Source organism: Thalassophryne amazonica, chromosome 16 (genome assembly GCF_902500255.1).
Source record: "Thalassophryne amazonica chromosome 16, fThaAma1.1, whole genome shotgun sequence".
Taxonomy (NCBI): Eukaryota; Metazoa; Chordata; class Actinopteri; order Batrachoidiformes; family Batrachoididae; genus Thalassophryne; species Thalassophryne amazonica.
The window spans coordinates 539,937-557,989 of record NC_047118.1 but is presented as its reverse complement, the minus strand read 5'-3'; the positions used below and the strand labels follow the sequence as shown (position 1 = coordinate 557,989).

The window sequence follows — 18,053 nt, the reverse complement described above, 5'->3', positions numbered from 1 at the left end:
TTGATGGACGTTCCTGGGGCGTGGCCTGCTCTTAGTTACTTGGCATTAATGTGTACAATGTTTAATAGTACATCATAATTTTTTTTTTTTTTAACTTCATGCTTGACTGCTTAATGGAACCAAAGTTTGCTTGATTTGTTTCAGTTCAGCATCTTTGACATTGACGTTCTTGTGTCACTAGTTAGCATGCTAACATCGCTGTAAGATGTCTTGTAAAGTTACTTCAGAGCTGTTGTCTGGTTACAAAACAGCATTTTTGATTTAGAAGTATTTATTTAACTTTTACAAAATGTATGAGGATAAAATGCCAAACATTTGGTTTATTCCCTAATAATCTGTTTCTTGAGCGTTTTCTGCCATTTTGGTTTATTTTGTTGGCGCGAGCAGCCAGCTGACGTCACAATGCTTTTTACTCGGATTGGCGGTCACTGTGTTGTCGTTCACTATTTGCATAAAATCTGCTTCTTGTCTGTTTTGGTTCTGCCTAGCTGGCGGCAGAGTGACCGTTGTCTTTCCGCTGAAAAACACGCGTTCTGATTGAAAATGAATGGCAGCTCATCGCTTCGTTTGTCTCTTGCTGTCGTTTGTAGCTCATGTGACCGTTGGGTGAATCTCTGTAAGAACAGTTTGCTGTTGATCTTCTTGACTCTGCTGTCTGATGTTACATGTGAAATCTTGACAGTGTCTGTTCCAGGTCAGGAAAATGGACTTCATACTCATGAACTTGCAAAGAAGAATGATGCATAAAAAAATCTTGTTAAATCCACTTTTGTATATCAATTCCAAGCCAGATGCAACCTGTTTGTGAAGTTGTGTGAAAAAAAAATTCAGTTTGAATAATCCAGCAAATAAGCTGCAACAGTTGAGCAGAATTCTTTTGTGTGTGTGTGTGTATAGGGTTATGGCAGTACCCGCCACAATCATCTACTTTACCTGCTACGACCAGCTGCGAGACTTCATGAGATACAGTTTGGGTTTTCAGGGCAGCCACATCCCCCTTGTTGCTGGCGCTCTCGCCAGATGTAAGTACAAACAATAACACAAACCCTCTGAAGTCTCCTCACTTTCACAGATATGAATCCCAGAACCTCACTTTTAGAAACCTTCACCAGGCAAAACATGCGAGGGTCCAGCATGCTGTCTGTGATGAACTTTGGTCTTCTGTCATCTGTTGGGTTGTTTTAACCATGACAGGATTATTGGGATTGTTTGAAATCTCTCTGCCCCCACCCCTCCCCCCACATTGTGAGCTTTGACATACATTGGTAATCCCTTGTTTCAGTGGAGCCTGTAATGTTACTTTACACGCTGTAACAACGCTGGGCGGTTTTCCAGAAGTGCCAAGGTTGTGGTAAAATTACACGACAGCCATGCTATGTGGTGTTTTTTTTTTTTTTTTTTTTTTTGCACAACCACAGTATTCACATGCCGGTTTCACAGGTCAGTGATCATGACCTTCTGTGTCTGTGAAAGTGTAAGGAGGGCTTTCGATGGTTTTCTTAATGTCCACCATTTGTGTTGTACAGTGGGAGCTGTGACGGTGATCAGCCCTTTGGAGCTGGTCAGGACAAAGATGCAGTCACGTCGCCTCTCCTACCGTGAGCTGCAGATGTGTGTCCGCTCGGCTGTGGCTCAGAACGGCCTGCTGTCACTGTGGAGGGGCTGGGGGCCCACTGTTCTCAGAGACGTGCCTTTCTCCGGTGAGAGCACCAACACTAAACCTACAGCTGGAACATGTGCAACCCTAACCGTAACCACCCCAACAGGGGTGTTGCAGCCCAACTCCAGTCCCCAGTAGACTGGGGTCAGTCATGTCAGTTCCCATACAGTATTTTTTTGGGGGGGGGGTTTAAGTGTAGCAGCAGTTGGAGTACAAATCCCATCCAGTTGTCAGAATTGCTTGTACTTCTCATAGTGTGAATCATCTCCAGTCCATTCTGGTGGGTGCTGTTTAGACCAGGGGTGCCCAGCCATTTTTGAACAGAGATCTACTTTTAAAGTTGACAGTGTATCGAGATCTACCACACCATGTCGAAAGCCATAGCTGCAGTTTATCATGCGCTAATATAATAACACAATTTCCTGGCACAAAGAAAGTTTTAACAATAATAATGCATTATTGAAATAAATGTGCATGGTGCAAAGAATAAGCACAAGTATGCAGAAGACTCAAAGATGACATTTCTCGCGGATTTGTGGATTTCCATCTTTTTCTGGATTTCTGGGCCATTTCTGAGATTATAGTAAATTTGTTGAGAAAAATTGAGGGAGGGTTACCCCCCTCAATTTGGCTTATGATCGAAAGAACGAGATCGCGAGTACAATGGCCGAGATGAGTTTCCTCTGCAGGGTGGCTGGGCGCTGCCTTAGAGAGAGTGTGAGGAGCTCGGAGTCGAGCCGCTGCTCCTCCATGTCGAAAGGAGTCAGTTGAGGTGGCTCGGGCATCTTTTCCGGATGCCCCCTGGACGCCTCGCTGGAGGGGTGTTCTGGGCACGTCCTACTGGGAGGAGGCCCGGGGAAGACCCAGGACACGCTGGAGGGACTACATCTCTCGGCTGGCTTGGGAACGCCTTGGGGTTCCCCCGGAGTTGCTGGGGGAGGTGTGTGTGGATCGGGAGGTCTGGGTGGCTTTGCTTGAGCTGCTGCCCCCGCGACCTGACTCCGGATAAAGCGGAAGAAAATGGATGGATGGATGGGTTACCCCCGATGCAGCGGGGCCAGCCGTACTTGTTAAACATTTCCTCATATACAAACTAAAAAGCACAGTGTCATTGGTTACTTTTTCTGCAACAGCAAACATTCAGCCAACCAGAATCTCTGTAATATCAAAAGTCACTGAAAGTACCTGGACATGGACATTTTGATTTTATGCAAGTTTGGTCTGTTGACCTAAGTCTTTAACATGGCCAAAATTGAGAGAGAGAACAAAGACTGCTTTAAAGACATCAGTAGTGGTGTAAAAAATAGGTTTAAGTGGACATGTTTGAAACGGGAGATCCACGTGGATGAAGGCAAGACTCGGTGAATTTGTCTGTAAGGTTGAGCTCTCCGGTAAAGCCCTCTCCACACTGTTTGAATTTCATCAACAAAACCTTGGAAGGACGCTGCAAAATGAAGAAACATGTTACCAAAGTTAATATTAAACAGACTAATCTGTGTTTACAATCACTGAAATTTTTAAGTGTGGTGCAGTTATTTATACTGTACACGTACTAAAATGAAATTCAGCACTGCAAAACCAGTATTTGTGTACAGGTTTTGTCAAAATTTTTCAATGTTCTGTTTACTTCGTTGTATAAAACCGCAAACTTTTAAAAAATGTTATAGCTTTATTTTAACACAAAACATGCTTTTTCTCAAAACGTGACCATGTGGAAAAAACAAACAAACCCTTCTTCTTTTGTGGAGTATAACGGCAGCCAGCATCCTTATTGCTGCCACCTGCTGCATCAGTCAATTCTAGAATAAAATGGACTGCATTTACATAGCGCTTTTCCATCTGCATCAGACGCTCAAAGCGCTTTACAATAATGCCTCACATTCACCCCGATGTCAGGGTGCTGCCATACAAGGCGCTCACTACACACCGGGAGCAATAGGGGATGAAAGACCTTGCCCAAGGGCACTTAGTGATTTTCCAGTCAGGCAGGGATTTGAACCGAGGATCTTCTGATCTCAAGCCCAACAGCTTAAACACTAGGCCAGCACCTCCCCTAATTATAGCAGGACTAAATCCTTTTGATGAGTCCAGTGTCTGTCAAGTATTTAAAAAGCCAACACTTCCCCCTCTCATTTGACCTTATGGTTAAAATACTTCCTACAGAAACATCTTTCAGGTCTTACAGTTGCTTTCCTTCAGTTTTTACTCTTAATCTCTTCAAATGATGTACACATACTTGCATGAAGTTCCAGTATATTTCAGAGCTCATTGCAGGTTAAGGAAAGACACTTGAAGAATAGTTTTTGCCAAGTTCAGTGATATCTGTCCAGTGGTATGGCATTTATAGTAGGTACATACTACAGCACGAGGTATCACTGAAAGGAGGTCTACATAGACGGATTCTGTTATTACTGTCAGGTTTCCACATACCCCAACATACAATAAATATAAAATGGAAATTCATGAAATTACGTCTCCTGCAGCCTTAAAATGCCTCTAAAATACTCAAAACTCATGGGACCCTGCTGGGGGCCTATTTTCAGAGTGTTTTTTCTTTGCCCATTCTCATCCCTGAGGACTGGCCTGTAACAACACAACAAATAACTCAAATTACACAACGCCTAATTAAAGTTGGAAATGTTGTTCCCTACCTTCTAATTTTATTTATATAGCGCCAAATCACAACAAACAGTTGCCCCACGGCGCCTTATATTGTAAGGCAAAAGCCATACAATAATTACAGAAAAACCCCAACGGTCAAAACGACCCCCTGTGAGCAAGCACTTGGCGACAGTGGGAAGGAAAAACTCCCTTTTAACAGGAAGAAACCTCCAGCAGAACCAGGCTCAGGGAGGGGCAGTCTTCTGCTGGGACTGGTTGGGGCTGAGGAAGAGAACCAGGAAAAAGACATGCTGTGGAGGGGAGCAGAGATCAATCACTGATTAAATGCAGAGTGGTGCATACAGAGTAAAAAGAGAAAGAAACACTCAGTGGCCTTAGTGGGACTTCTGCCACTGAGAGGAGGCAACACGTAAGACTAAATCTAAAAGCAGTGCATATTCAGCATGGCTTGAACATTTCAGAAATTCTTTAATTTCAGGCAACAATTCAGAAAACCATTTCAGAAATTTACCTCTGCTAAGCCACCAGTCTCCAGCTGCACACGGAATAACAAATAAATAAATAAAACCTCAAACACTGTCATCTTTAAATTGCAGTGTTAAGTCACACTTTATCTCTGTATTATATTTATAAACTGTTACCCACCCGTGTTACTTAAATTAATAAAAAAATAAAATCTCAAACTTAATGAGAATTAATAGTCACAGTTTAAGTGAACTAACGACTCACTATTTGCGTTCACAAACACGACAGTTGCACGTAAATAATAAATTAATAAAAATACTTAATTTTGAACTGTTTACATGCTGTTTTTGTCCACAGTGCAACTTATTTTGGCTCTTTAAGCTATTGCTTCAAAAATGTTTTTTCTCATTTTCATTTTTTTTCTCCTCTGCATTCTGCACCATAGAAAAGCCCTCTTCTTTTATGGCATTTAACAGCAGCTTGCATCCTTATTGGTGCACTGCTGCCACCTTCTGCATCAACCTGTTATAGCACCAGTGTCATGCAATCGACTGGAATTAAGCCGGTGATCAACTGGTTGGGCACCCCAGGCTGAGACACTACACAGCAACCAGAATCGTACCTTGGTTCAAACACATTTTTGTATTTTAGCACCCTTTGAGCTTTATCAGAGTCTGGACCAGGACCAAATTATGAACACTCTATTGTGCAATTGTAATTAAATATAGCTATTATTATTATTATGTAAAATGGAGTTGTCTGGAAGGACATCCGGCATAAATGTTGTGCCAATTCAACATTGCATGTCCACACCGGATCTGCTGTGGCGATCTGAGTGGAAACAAGGCAGCAGCCGAAGGAGGTTACTTTTTTTTTTTTTTTTTTTTTTTTTTTAAACATTCCTGACTTATGTCGATTTTTGATCACTTTTCTCAGAGCTCTGTAGAGTCTCTGGACTTTCTCGTACTGTATGTTGGTCAGTCTAGTGAATGGGTTTTTAATCTTTGTGCAGAGAATCACTAATCTGAAGTTTAGAGGCTTTGGTGAGTTTAGACATTTTTGGAATGTTCAGAATCCAAGTGGGTGCTTGTTTGTGTTTGACTCTGTAACTAATTTTTTTTGAACATGTGTTAATCTTAGAAAAGGCCAAATAATTAAAAGCTTGAGCAGCATATTCTTGTTTCAGTAATGTATGTTTTATAACCATTTTGCTCTCTGAACAGAACAATTGAAGGAACTCGCTGGAAGCCTTGTGACGCTCATGTCTGTTGGGTGTATATAAACCTTTGACCCTAACTGTGACATAAGATGACTTTGAACATTTTTGTTTTTTTTCCCCCTCTCAGAATCAAAAATTTTATATATTAATACTGGCAGGTCAAAGCTCTTCTTCTTTGTCTTTCAGCTGTTCCCGTTAGGGGGCGCCACAGCAGATCAGTCGTTTCCATCTCACCCTGTCCTCCGTATCTTCCTCTGTCTCACCAACCATCTGCATGTCCTCCCTCAGCACATCCATAAACCTCCTCTTTGGCCTCCCTTCTCCTCCTGCCTGGTGGCTCCATCCTCAGCATCCTTCTCCTTATATACCCTGGGTCTCTCCTCTGCACATGCTCAAACCATCTCAATCTCGCCTCTCTGACTTTGTCTCCAAACTGTCCCACCTGAGCTGTCCCTCTGTGTTCATTCCTAATCTTGTCCATTCTTGTTACTCCCAAAGAGAATCTCAACATCTTCAGCTCTGCCTCCTGTCTTTTTGTTAGTACCACCGTCTATAAGCCGTACAACATAGCTGATCTCACTACTGTCTTGTAAACTTTCCCCTTCACTCTTGCTGATATTTTTCAGTCTCAAATCACTCCTGCCACCTTTCTCCACCCACTCCACCCTGCCTGCACTCTCTTCTTCACCTCTCTACCACACTCTCCATTACTTTGAACAGTTGACCCCAAATATTTAAACTCATCTACTTTCACCACTTCTACTCCTTGTAACTGCACTATTCCACTGGGCTTCCTCTCATTCACACACATGGACTGTCTTGCTTCTACTGACTTTCATTCCCCTTCTCTCCAGAGCATATCTCCACCTCTCCAGACTAGACTCAACTTGCTCTCTACTCTCACTACAGATCAGTGTCATCTGCAAACATCATAGTCCATGGGGACTCCTGTCTGATCTCATCTGTCAACCTGTCCATCACCACTGCGAACAAGAAAGGACTCAGAGCTAATCCTTGGTGTAATCCCACCTCCACCTTGAATGAGTCTGTCATTCCTATTGCGCATCTCACTGCTGTCACACTATTCTTGTACATGTCCTGCACTACCCTAACATACTTCTCCGGCACTTCAGACTTCCTCATACAATACCACAGCTCTTCTCTTGGCACCCTGTGATAAGCTTTTTCTAAGTCCATAAACACACAATGTAACTCTTTCTGGCCTTCTCTGTACGTCTCCATCAGTATTCTCAGAGCAAACATTGCATCTGTAGTGCTCACAGATCTTCACGTGTTTTCTAAGCCTAGCTTCTACTACTCTTTCCCATAACTTCATGCTGTTGCTGATCAACTTTATGCCTCTGTAGTTACTGCAGCTCTGCACATCACCCTTGTTCTTGAAAATAGGAACCAGCACACTTCGTCTCCACTCCTCAGGCATCCTCTCACTTTCCAAGATTTTATTAAAATGAAAAGGTCCCGCACTCCGTCTTACTTGCTGTAGAAAAATTTATTCAGGACTGTATCACCCATGTTCCGACACTGTGGCCTTCATCAGGCAAATGAAGACTGAGCTTCAGCTAGCAATCTTAAAAAGGGTGGGGCTAGCACCCAAGGGTGCCAGTTAAATGCACAGTGCACCAAAATACAAATATCCATGAAAAGTCTAAGTACAGAACAAGTACAGACATAATTATAAAATAAAAAGTGTTTGGATACATAATGATACTGTATGTTATCAGGCTATAGAGTAAAACTGGTGCACAAATATACATATCTCCATATAAAATTCAATAATAGCACATCACAGGACAAAGTTAATACATTATTTACAGAAAAATACTCGGAATAAAATATCATTTAGGCCTTTCGGAGTCAAGGTTTGGAGGGTATGAATCCAAAATGCCTCCTTCTGTTTGAGCAGTCGATCTTGATCCCCTCCTGACATGAGGGAGAGATTTCTGCAACGTGGATATCCAGTGTCTTGGGTTGATGATGCATATGAGGCTCTACATAAGTCCCGTGTAGAGCTATTAAAGAAAAGCACCAAGAAACAAAAGAACTTTTCTGTAACCTGCATCACACAATATTCTACCCATGCACACACTATTAAATCAATTTTTCTTTAAAGCATTGGCACGTTTTAAAATCTGATCCAAAAATCTCATCAATCTTTAAGGACCCTCCACTCTTTGTTTATAAACATGGAAAAAATCTTAGATTTGGTACGAGCCAATTATACAACCAAATCTAAAATGTCCTCTCAGACTTTACTTCATCCTCTTCCAAATGGAAATTACCGTTGTGGGAACTGTGCTCGGTGTAACAATACTATCAAAACTGATCGATCGATCAATCAATCAATCAATTTTTTTTTATATAGCGCCAAATCACAACAAACAGTCGCCCCAAGGCGCTTTATATTGTAAGGCAAGGCCATACAATAATTATGTAAAACCCCAACGGTCAAAACGACCCCCTGTGAGCAAGCACTTGGCTACAGTGGGAAGGAAAAACTCCCTTTTAACAGGAAGAAACCTCCAGCAGAACCAGGCTCAGGGAGGGGCAGTCTTCTGCTGGGACTGGTTGGGGCTGAGGGAGAGAACCAGGAAAAAGACATGCTGTGGAGGGGAGCAGAGATCGATCACTAATGATTAAATGTAGAGTGGTGCATACAGAGCAAAAAGAGAAACAGTGCATCATGGGAACCCCCCAGCAGTCTACGTCTATAGCAGCATAACTAAGGGATGGTTCAGGGTCACCTGATCCAGCCCTAACTATAAGCTTTAGCAAAAAGGAAAGTTTTAAGCCTAATCTTAAAAGTAGAGAGGGTGTCTGTCTCCCTGATCTGAATTGGGAGCTGGTTCCACAGGAGAGGAGCCTGAAAGCTGAAGGCTCTGCCTCCCATTCTACTCTTACAAACCCTAGGAACTACAAGTAAGCCTGCAGTCTGAGAGCGAAGCGCTCTATTGGGGTGATATGGTACTACGAGGTCCCTAAGATAAGATGGGACCTGATTATTCAAAACCTTATAAGTAAGAAGAAGAATTTTAAATTCTATTCTAGAATTAACAGGAAGCCAATGAAGAGAGGCCAATATGGGTGAGATATGCTCTCTCCTTCTAGTCCCCGTCAGTACTCTAGCTGCAGCATTTTGAATTAACTGAAGGCTTTTTAGGGAACTTTTAGGACAACCTGATAATAATGAATTACAATAGTCCAGCCTAGAGGAAATAAATGCATGAATGAGTTTTTCAGCATCACTCTGAGACAAGACCTTTCTGATTTTAGAGATATTGCGTAAATGCAAAAAAGCAGTCCTACATATTTGTTTAATATGCGCTTTGAATGACATATCCTGATCAAAAATGACTCCAAGATTTCTCACAGTATTACTATAGGTCAGGGTAATGCCATCCAGAGTAAGGATCTGGTTAGACACCATGTTTCTAAGATTAGTTGGGCCAAGTACAATAACTTCAGTTTTATCTGAGTTTAAAAGCAGGAAATTAGAGGTCATCCATGTCTTTGTCTGTAAGACAATCCTGCAGTTTAGCTAATTGGTGTGTGTCCTCTGGCTTCATGGATAGATAAAGCTGGGTATCATCTGCGTAACAATGAAAATTTAAGCAATACCGTCTAATAATACTGCCTAAGGGAAGCATGTATAAAGTGAATAAAATTGGTCCTAGCACAGAACCTTGTGGAACTCCATAATTAACTTTAGTCTGTAAAGACGATTCCCCATTTACATGAACAAATTGTAATCTATTAGACAAATATGATTCAAACCACCGCAGCGCAGTGCCTTTAATACCTATGGCATGCTCTAATCTCTGTAATAAAATTTTATGGTCAACAGTATCAAAAGCAGCACTGAGGTCTAACAGAACAAGCACAGAGATGAGTCCACTGTCCGAGGCCATAAGATCATTTGTAACCTTCACTAATGCTGTTTCTGTACTATGATGAATTCTAAAACCTGACTGAAACTCTTCAAATAGACCATTCCTCTGCAGATGATCAGTTAGCTGTTTTACAACTACCCTTTCAAGAATTGTGAGAGAAAAGGAAGGTTGGAGATTGGCCTATAATTAGCTAAGATAGCTGGGTCAAGTGATGGCTTTTTAAGTAATGGTTGTGGTACATAGCCAACTAACAAAAATAGATTGATCAGATTTAAGATCGAAGCATTAAATAATGGTAGGGCTTCCTTGAGCAGCCTGGTAGGAATGGGGTCTAATAAACATGTTGATGGTTTGGATGAAGTAACTAATGAAAATAACTCAGACAGAACAATCGGAGAGAGAGTCTAACCAAATACCGGCATCACTGAAAGTAGCCAAAGATAACGATACGTCTTTGGGATGGTTATGAGTAATTTTTTCTCTAATAGTTAAAATTTTGTTAGCAAAGAAAGTCATGAAGTCATTACTAGTTAAAGTTAATGGAATACTCAGCTCAATAGAGCTCTGACTCTTTGTCAGCCTGGCTACAGTGCTGAAAAGAAACCTGGGGTTCTTATTTTCTTCAATTAGTGATGAGTAGAAAGATGTCCTAGCTTTACGGAGGGCTTTTTTATAGAGCAACAGACTCTTTTTCCAGGCTAAGTGAAGATCTTCTAAATTAGTGAGACGCCATTTCCTCTCCAACTTACGGGTTATCTGCTTTAAGCTACGAGTTTGAGAGTTATACCACGGAGTCAGGCACTTCTGATTTAAAGCTCTCTTTTTTAGAGGAGCTACAGCATCCAAAGTTGTCTTCAATGAGGATGTAAAACTATTGACGAGATACTCTGTCTCACTTACAGAGTTTAGGTAGCTACTCTGCACTGTGTTGGTATATGGCATTAGAGAACATAAAGAAGGAATCATATCCTTAAACCTAGTTACAGTGCTTTCTGAAAGACTTCTAGTGTAATGAAACTTATTCCCCACTGCTGGGTAGTCCGAGTAAATGTAAATGTTATTAAGAAATGATCAGACAGAAGGGAGTTTTCAGGGAATACTGTTAAGTCTTCTATTTCCATACCATAAGTCAGAACAAGATCTAAGATATGATTAAAGTGGTGGGTGGACTCATTTACTTTTTGAGCAAAGCCAATAGTCTAATAATAGATTAAATGCAGTGTTAAGGCTGTCATTCTCAGCATCTGTGTGGATGTTAAAATCGCCCACTATAATTATCTTATCTGAGCTAAGCACTAAGTCAGACAAAAGGTCTGAAAATTCACAGAGAAACTCACAGTAACGACCAGGTGGACGATAGATAATAAATAAAACTGGTTTTTGGGACTTCCAATTAGGATGGACAAGACTAAGAGTCAAGCTTTCAAATGAATTAAAGCTCTGTCTGGGTTTTTGATTAATTAATAAGCTGGAATGGAAGATTGCTGCTAATCCTCCGCCCCGGCCCGTGCTACGAGCATTCTGACAGTTAGTGTGACTCGGGTGTTGACTCATTTAAACTAACATATTCATCCTGCTGTAACCAGGTTTCTGTAAGGCAGAATCAATCAATATGTTGATCAATTATTATATCATTTACCAACAGGGACTTAGAAGAGAGAGACCTAATGTTTAATAGACCACATTTAACTGTTTTAGTCTGTGGTGCAGTTGAAGGTGCTAGATTATTTTTTCTCTTTGAATTTTTATGCTTAAATAGATTTTTGCTGGTTATTGGTAGTCTGGGAGCAGGCACCGTCTCTACGGGGATGGGGTAATGAGGGGATGGCAGGGGGAGAGAAGCTGCAGAGAGGTGTGTAAGACTACAACTCTGCTTCCTGGTCCCAACCCTGGATAGTCACGGTTTGGAGGATTTAAGAAAATTGGCCAGATTTCTAGAAATGAGAGCTGCTCCATCCAAAGTGGGATGGATGCCGTCTCTCCTAACAAGACCAGGTTTTCCCCAGAAGCTTTGCCAATTATCTATGAAGCCCACCTCATTTTTTGGACACCACTCAGACAGCCAGCAATTCAAGGAGAACATGCGGCTAAACATGTCACTCCCGGTCTGATTGGGGAGGGGCCCAGAGAAAACTACAGAGTCCGACATTGTTTTTGCAAAGTTACACACCGATTTAATGTTAGTGATGACTTTTTAACATCCTCACACTGGAAAAAAGTTCCCAGTTGGAAGTATAATTACATGTACATCTACTCATGTAATTTACTTGCTTAGATGCCCTTGTAGCCTAGCTTATGTAGGCAAGACCACAAGAAAATTAAAACAAAGAATCTGTCAGGGTCAAACACCTTTAGACACTTAAGAAAGAATGGACACGGGTGTAGCAAATCTTTTGCTGCACCTGTGTCCGTGGGCAAGCAAAAATCTTTTTGCTCACCCATCACTCCATCGTCAAAACGCACCAGAGTCTACAATTGACTACAATTGGCAGTGTGGCACAAACATATATGCCAGTTTACCCCCGAACTGGTCCGGAGTCTGCAGTTTGGTGATTTTACATCCCAAAAGACCATCTCCATCCGACTCAACCCAAGTTACTGAGTCATCTCCAGAACAAGCGAGGATATGCAGAAATCCAGAAGGACCAACACATCTTCTCCACAGGACGAGACATCGCCATAGCTCTCTTTCCGAACTTTGGGATCTCCGACGTAAGAAGAGAAGTGGAATTCACCAGATACAAGTTCCTACAGTTAATCAATCAATCAATTTTTTTATATAGCGCCAAATCACAACAAACAGTTGCCCCAAGGCGCTTTATATTGTAAGGCAAGGCCATACAATAATTATGTAAAACCCCAACGGTCAAAACGACCCCCTGTGAGCAAGCACTTGGCTACAGTGGGAAGGAAAAACTCCCTTTTAACAGGAAGAAACCTCCAGCAGAACCAGGCTCAGGGAGGGGCAGTCTTCTGCTGGGACTGGTTGGGGCTGAGGGAGAGAACCAGGAAAAAGACATGCTGTGGAGGGCAGCAGAGATCAATCACTAATGATTAAATGCAGAGTGGTGCATACAGAGCAAAAAGAGAAAGAAACAGTGCATCATGGGAACCACCCAGCAGTCTACGTCTATAGCAGCATAACTAAAGGATGGTTCAGGGTCACCTGATCCAGCCCTAACTATAAGCTTTAGCAAAAAGGAAAGTTTTAAGCCTAATCTTAAAAGTAGAGAGGGTGTCTGTCTCCCTGATCTGAATTGGGAGCTGGTTCCACAGGAGAGGAGCCTGAAAGCTGAAGGCTCTGCCTCCCATTCTACTCTTACAAACCCTAGGAACTACAAGTAAGCCTGCAGTCTGAGAGCGAAGCGCTCTATTGGGGTGATATGGTACTACGAGGTCCCTAAGATAAGATGGGACCTGATTATTCAAAACCTTATAAGTAAGAAGAAGAAGTTTAAATTCTATTGTAGAATTAACAGGAAGCCAATGAAGAGAGGCCAATATGGGTGAGATATGCTCTCTCCTTCTAGTCCCCGTCAGTACTCTAGCTGCAGCATTTTGAATTAACTGAAGGCTTTTTAGGGAACTTTTAGGACAACCTGATAATAATGAATTACAATAGTCCAGCCTAGAGGAAATAAATGCATGAATTAGTTTTTCAGCATCACTCTGAGACAAGACCTTTCTGATTTTAGAGATATTGCGCAAATGCAAAAAAGCAGTCCTACATATTTGTTTAATATGCGCTTTGAATGACATCCTGATCAAAATTCATGAATTCATCCTTGACCTTTGCAAAGGCCACGTCGGAAGAACTCACTGCTCTACGACTGATGGTGCTACAGAACCGCATGGTTCTCAAACTCCTAACCGCACCACAAGGTGTGTGCGTGATAGTGGGAACTGCACAATCAGGCTGCTGTGACGCACATGGTAACATGTAACTTTTCAGCCACCATAACGTCTTCTGGTTGTTGCAGTGTGGCTTGAGCCATTGTCAACAATTTATTAGTGACCCCAGAAAACGTGTTTTGTGTCAAATCAAGCGAATAATAAACTCTTTGATTATCAGTTTCTACATGAGCGTGAAGAACGTCATCTGGGTTAATCCTGACTGCTTTCATGCCCTTTGAAGTGGGAACAACAGCAATATGGAGAAGCTTCATTAAATCTCTCCCCAGCAAATTAACAGGACAGTCTGGTGAGAGAACCACTGAAGCTCGAACATTCGCGACACATGGATATTCGTCGCTATGGACACGGAACTCTTTTTGGAAACAGACTAAAAAATCATCTGGTGTTTCGTCGGTCTTTTGTTTGACATCCGCTAAGTGTGCATAATTAGCGCGTCGTTGAAAAGTTTCACGGACCCAAGCGAAAACTTTTCAATTGCCCTTGATAACGGTCTTCCAATTCGCCATCGGCCGGATAGGGGAAAACCACACCGTTGTCCCTTCTACCGGCATAATTTCCCCTAACCCTGGCCCCATTTTGCCCTAATAAACATTGCATCGCTTCGCTGGCCTCCTGGCCATTCAGTCGGTACGACTGTATTATCCCCATTATGTCATCCAGCTACTCCTGAAACTGCATCTGCCGCCTCTTTCAAATTCCACGGTCGGAAAACATGCATGATGGTTTCACGGTCCTCCTCTGGGTCAGGATTAGGGACCTGTATTAGGGGTAATGATCCACTTCGAAAACGCTGTGGTTTTGTAATCTGCTGTCTCGCAGCTCCATGTGAGTACTGGCAGTCTCACTTGGCTCAGGAGACGGTTTTGTTATTGTCGGCCTGTCATCTGTCTCTGCTTCCGAGTCGTGTGAAGCAGCAGATGGTTCGATCTGTGGTTCCTCTGTCTTTTTTTCTTTCTTCTAACCACAACCACACCTTCATTGTCCTCCTTTCTTACAAACATTGCTTTAGTCTCTGCGACCCCTCTCCTCCTTTTCACACACTGTTCCAGCCATAACCTTGCCACTTTCAGCTCTTCCTCTTTCTTTCCCTTCACTTTCCCTGTCTTCCCTGCCACACTCATTTATAACTTTCCCACAACATCCTTCCAGTCCTCCAGCTTCAACTTCCCAGAAACACCATATTTCTTCTTCCACTTTGGCAAAAACTTAACAACATCAGGATTTAAAGACAACATAAACTTCACATCTGCTATTGCTCTAGGCCCCACCTTGGAGCAACAACAATTCCCCATAATACCTACGTGATCAAAACACACAATTACATGCGAAACACAGTCCGACTCCAAGTGCTTGTTTTGCTGGTGGAAGGAAACTGGAACGCCTTTGAGGAAACCCGCGCATAGAAACTGCACACAGAGTGGAACTGTGCATCTGGAGCAAAGTTCAGAGTCCTGGCTCAGGCGGCACAGAGGTGAAGGGGTTGTTTGTGTGTGTGTTTGCAGCCCTGTACTGGTTTAACTATGAGCTGATCAAGGCCCAGCTGTGTGAACAGTCCCGAACGTCTCAGGCCAACTTCCCCATCAGCTTCACAGCAGGAGCCCTCTCAGGAGCTGTGAGTCACACACTATTACAAACATGCACGTCACTGTGGACATTCTGAACACTTGTGTGGATGTTGTGAGTCACAATGTCTGGACTCGGCTTTAATTTCACTCTGCATGAACTTCACTGAATCAGCTCAGTGTCCGACACTCCTTCAAATGGGTTTGTTTCATTCACAGGTAATATGAGCCTGTAACAGCTAAAGTGGGCTGTCCTACACGTAGGTGGTCATTTTGCAATATCAGTGTTTTACATTTCAGAAGAGGCTGTTCACCCCCAAAACATGAATTATCCGCAAACCCTTAATTGCAAGACGTGAATATTGAAAAAATATCTCACGAACCGTCAACGCGAGTCTCACGGAATTGGAATATCATTCATGATATAGATAGATGGATATGTGTTTTTTTTTTTTTTTTTTTTCTCAGTTTAAGGAGTTTATGGATTTCAGTTTACAGGTCAAATACTGTAGGAAATCTTGATCGCAAACCGTATCACCACAAAAATTATCATTATTATTTTAATTTTCGGTGGCGGTCACTATAGCCGGTGAGGTGGGGAGGTGATCCCGCAGCTCTCAGTTCTGGTGTCAAGCGTCCGGCCCCACTGGGTGTGTCCTGCTGTGGGGAAGGTGTCAGGTGATGAGTTTTACTGGGACGGTCCACCTGTCAGAAACCTCCCCCTCCAGTAAACGGCTCAATCTTAAATTGAATTTTAGTGGGGGGTTTTTTTTTTTAATATATATAGAGATATATCTATATATATCATTAAAATAAGTTATAAAATTCACTAAAATTAAATTTTTGCACACTTTTCGAAACAGTGCTATAGTATAACCAGCAGGAGACCACTGATGTGTGGTGAATTTGGTGACATCACACCTGAATTTATTGAATATTTTTCTGGTGTCTTGTTTTTGCACTTTGTAGACGGTCCCTAACCTTCTGTTTCTCTGCCATCTGCTCATTCAGGTCAATGTTATTTTCCAGCTCACAGGACGGCTCATATGGAGGTTGTAGAGAAAAAACACAACACGCCAAGAGATAAAGGAATAAAAAAAAAAGCGTGATATGGACTCGGGCCCTCAGACAGCATTTTAACGTTTGCAACATTGGACATATTACAATAAGATAATCTCTAAAATGATAGGTGCTTTAGCTTTCTTTGTGTCGCATTTAACTTTTTGTAACGTGCACTCTGGTCAGTAAATGTTGGTGCACGTGAGCATGAAACCCTGTGGTGGTTCCTGTTCTGGTCATTTTGAAGTGACGGTCCCGGTTCTGTGGCTGTTTTTAATAAAGGTCTTGATGCTGTGTCCGTTGCAGGTTGCTGCGACAGTCACGCTGCCGTTTGACGTGGTGAAAACACAGAGACAGATCCAGCTGGGAGAGACTGATCCTCTTCAAGGTCTGGCTGGTTCTGTCCTTTCTGTCTGACATGTCTTTGCTCTGACAGATTCCTGACAATATCCTCTGCTCCCCCCATTCCTTCTAGTTCCCGTAAAGAAAACCACTTCTACCTGGAACATCATGAAGCAGATCTGTGCTGATTGTGGCTACAGGGGTCTCTTTGCAGGTGCAGATTTAATGTTCTCTTCTGCTCACTAAGAATCCTGTCTACATGACTGCAGGTTGAAACTTTTGTCTTTCTAGGTTTCTTGCCCAGGCTGATCAAAGTGGCCCCAGCCTGTGCTGTGATGATCAGCACCTATGAGCTTGGAAAGAACTTCTTCCAGGAGCTGAACCTTCATCGGAACAAAGAAGACTGCATGCTGTGATGAGCACGTCAGAGTTCACGTGGTCTCCTCACTCAGAAACATGACAAAAAAAAAAGTTAGGCATTTGATTTTCTGTGAAAATAAAACACGAGTCGCTGCTCACATTTTAATGAATGTCACACACTGAGGAAAACTTGAAAAACTACTGAATCTTTGAACTGAATTTAACTCGATAATAAGATCAAAACAGACCACTTATTTTGGGCCCTATCTTGCAGATTTATGGCACATACTCTAAGCTGTGTATCTGAAGTGAATTTGGGTCTTGACCTGGTCTGTTTTGCTATTTACACAGCATATAATCTGAGCAGAAGGTGGGGCACTGGTGCAGAGTTATTGTATTTCATTATGTAACTGCTCATGCGTGGGGCCATCTGTCAATTCCTTTATGAAACAAGTGCACCAGGTGCTGGTGTGCAGTTCTTTAGAGCTGAACTCAAAAGTGAGAGGTTTTCTGGCCAAGAAAAGATTCTCTGCACATCGCATCTGTGTGGGTGCAGCAGTCACCACCACAGCTCCCTGAGGTGAAGCATTTAAGCACCTTGTTCCTGTAACACCGCATCCTCCTCCAAACAGTCGCCATACCCCACCTGTTTTAGACCCCTCCCCCTTTCCTCAGTGCCTGCTGCTCCAGACACTGTGCCCAGCCCTGCATTCCAACTGATGTAGTAAGAAGACAAGCATGAAAATATAGTACAAACAAGACTTACTGAATTTTACTATTTTTCACTTTATACTTTGGTTTCATCCATGTGTATCACGTAGAAAGATGTGTGGTGTATCTAAATAATGCGCCATGGTGCGGTTGCTCTGCCCCTGACCACACCCTCATTCTCATTGTTAGAACATCACACTCATGGTGCATAAATCAGTACAGTTATGATG

The 18,053-nt window shown here is 42.4% G+C and overlaps 1 protein-coding gene across 1 annotated transcript in view; it reads left to right on the top strand.

Moving 5' to 3' along the window:
* Nucleotides 1-17,557, top strand: part of slc25a39 (solute carrier family 25 member 39) — a 39,180-nt gene extending 21,623 nt beyond the window's left edge. The window contains exons 7-12 of the mRNA XM_034189770.1: nucleotides 898-1,022; nucleotides 1,527-1,700; nucleotides 15,292-15,401; nucleotides 16,717-16,798; nucleotides 16,886-16,966; nucleotides 17,044-17,557. Of these exons, the coding sequence (XP_034045661.1) occupies nucleotides 898-1,022; nucleotides 1,527-1,700; nucleotides 15,292-15,401; nucleotides 16,717-16,798; nucleotides 16,886-16,966; nucleotides 17,044-17,168 (697 nt within the window). The 3' untranslated portion in view covers nucleotides 17,169-17,557. The remainder of the gene's footprint in view (nucleotides 1-897; nucleotides 1,023-1,526; nucleotides 1,701-15,291; nucleotides 15,402-16,716; nucleotides 16,799-16,885; nucleotides 16,967-17,043) is intronic.
* The last annotated feature ends 496 nt before the right edge of the window (nucleotides 17,558-18,053 follow it).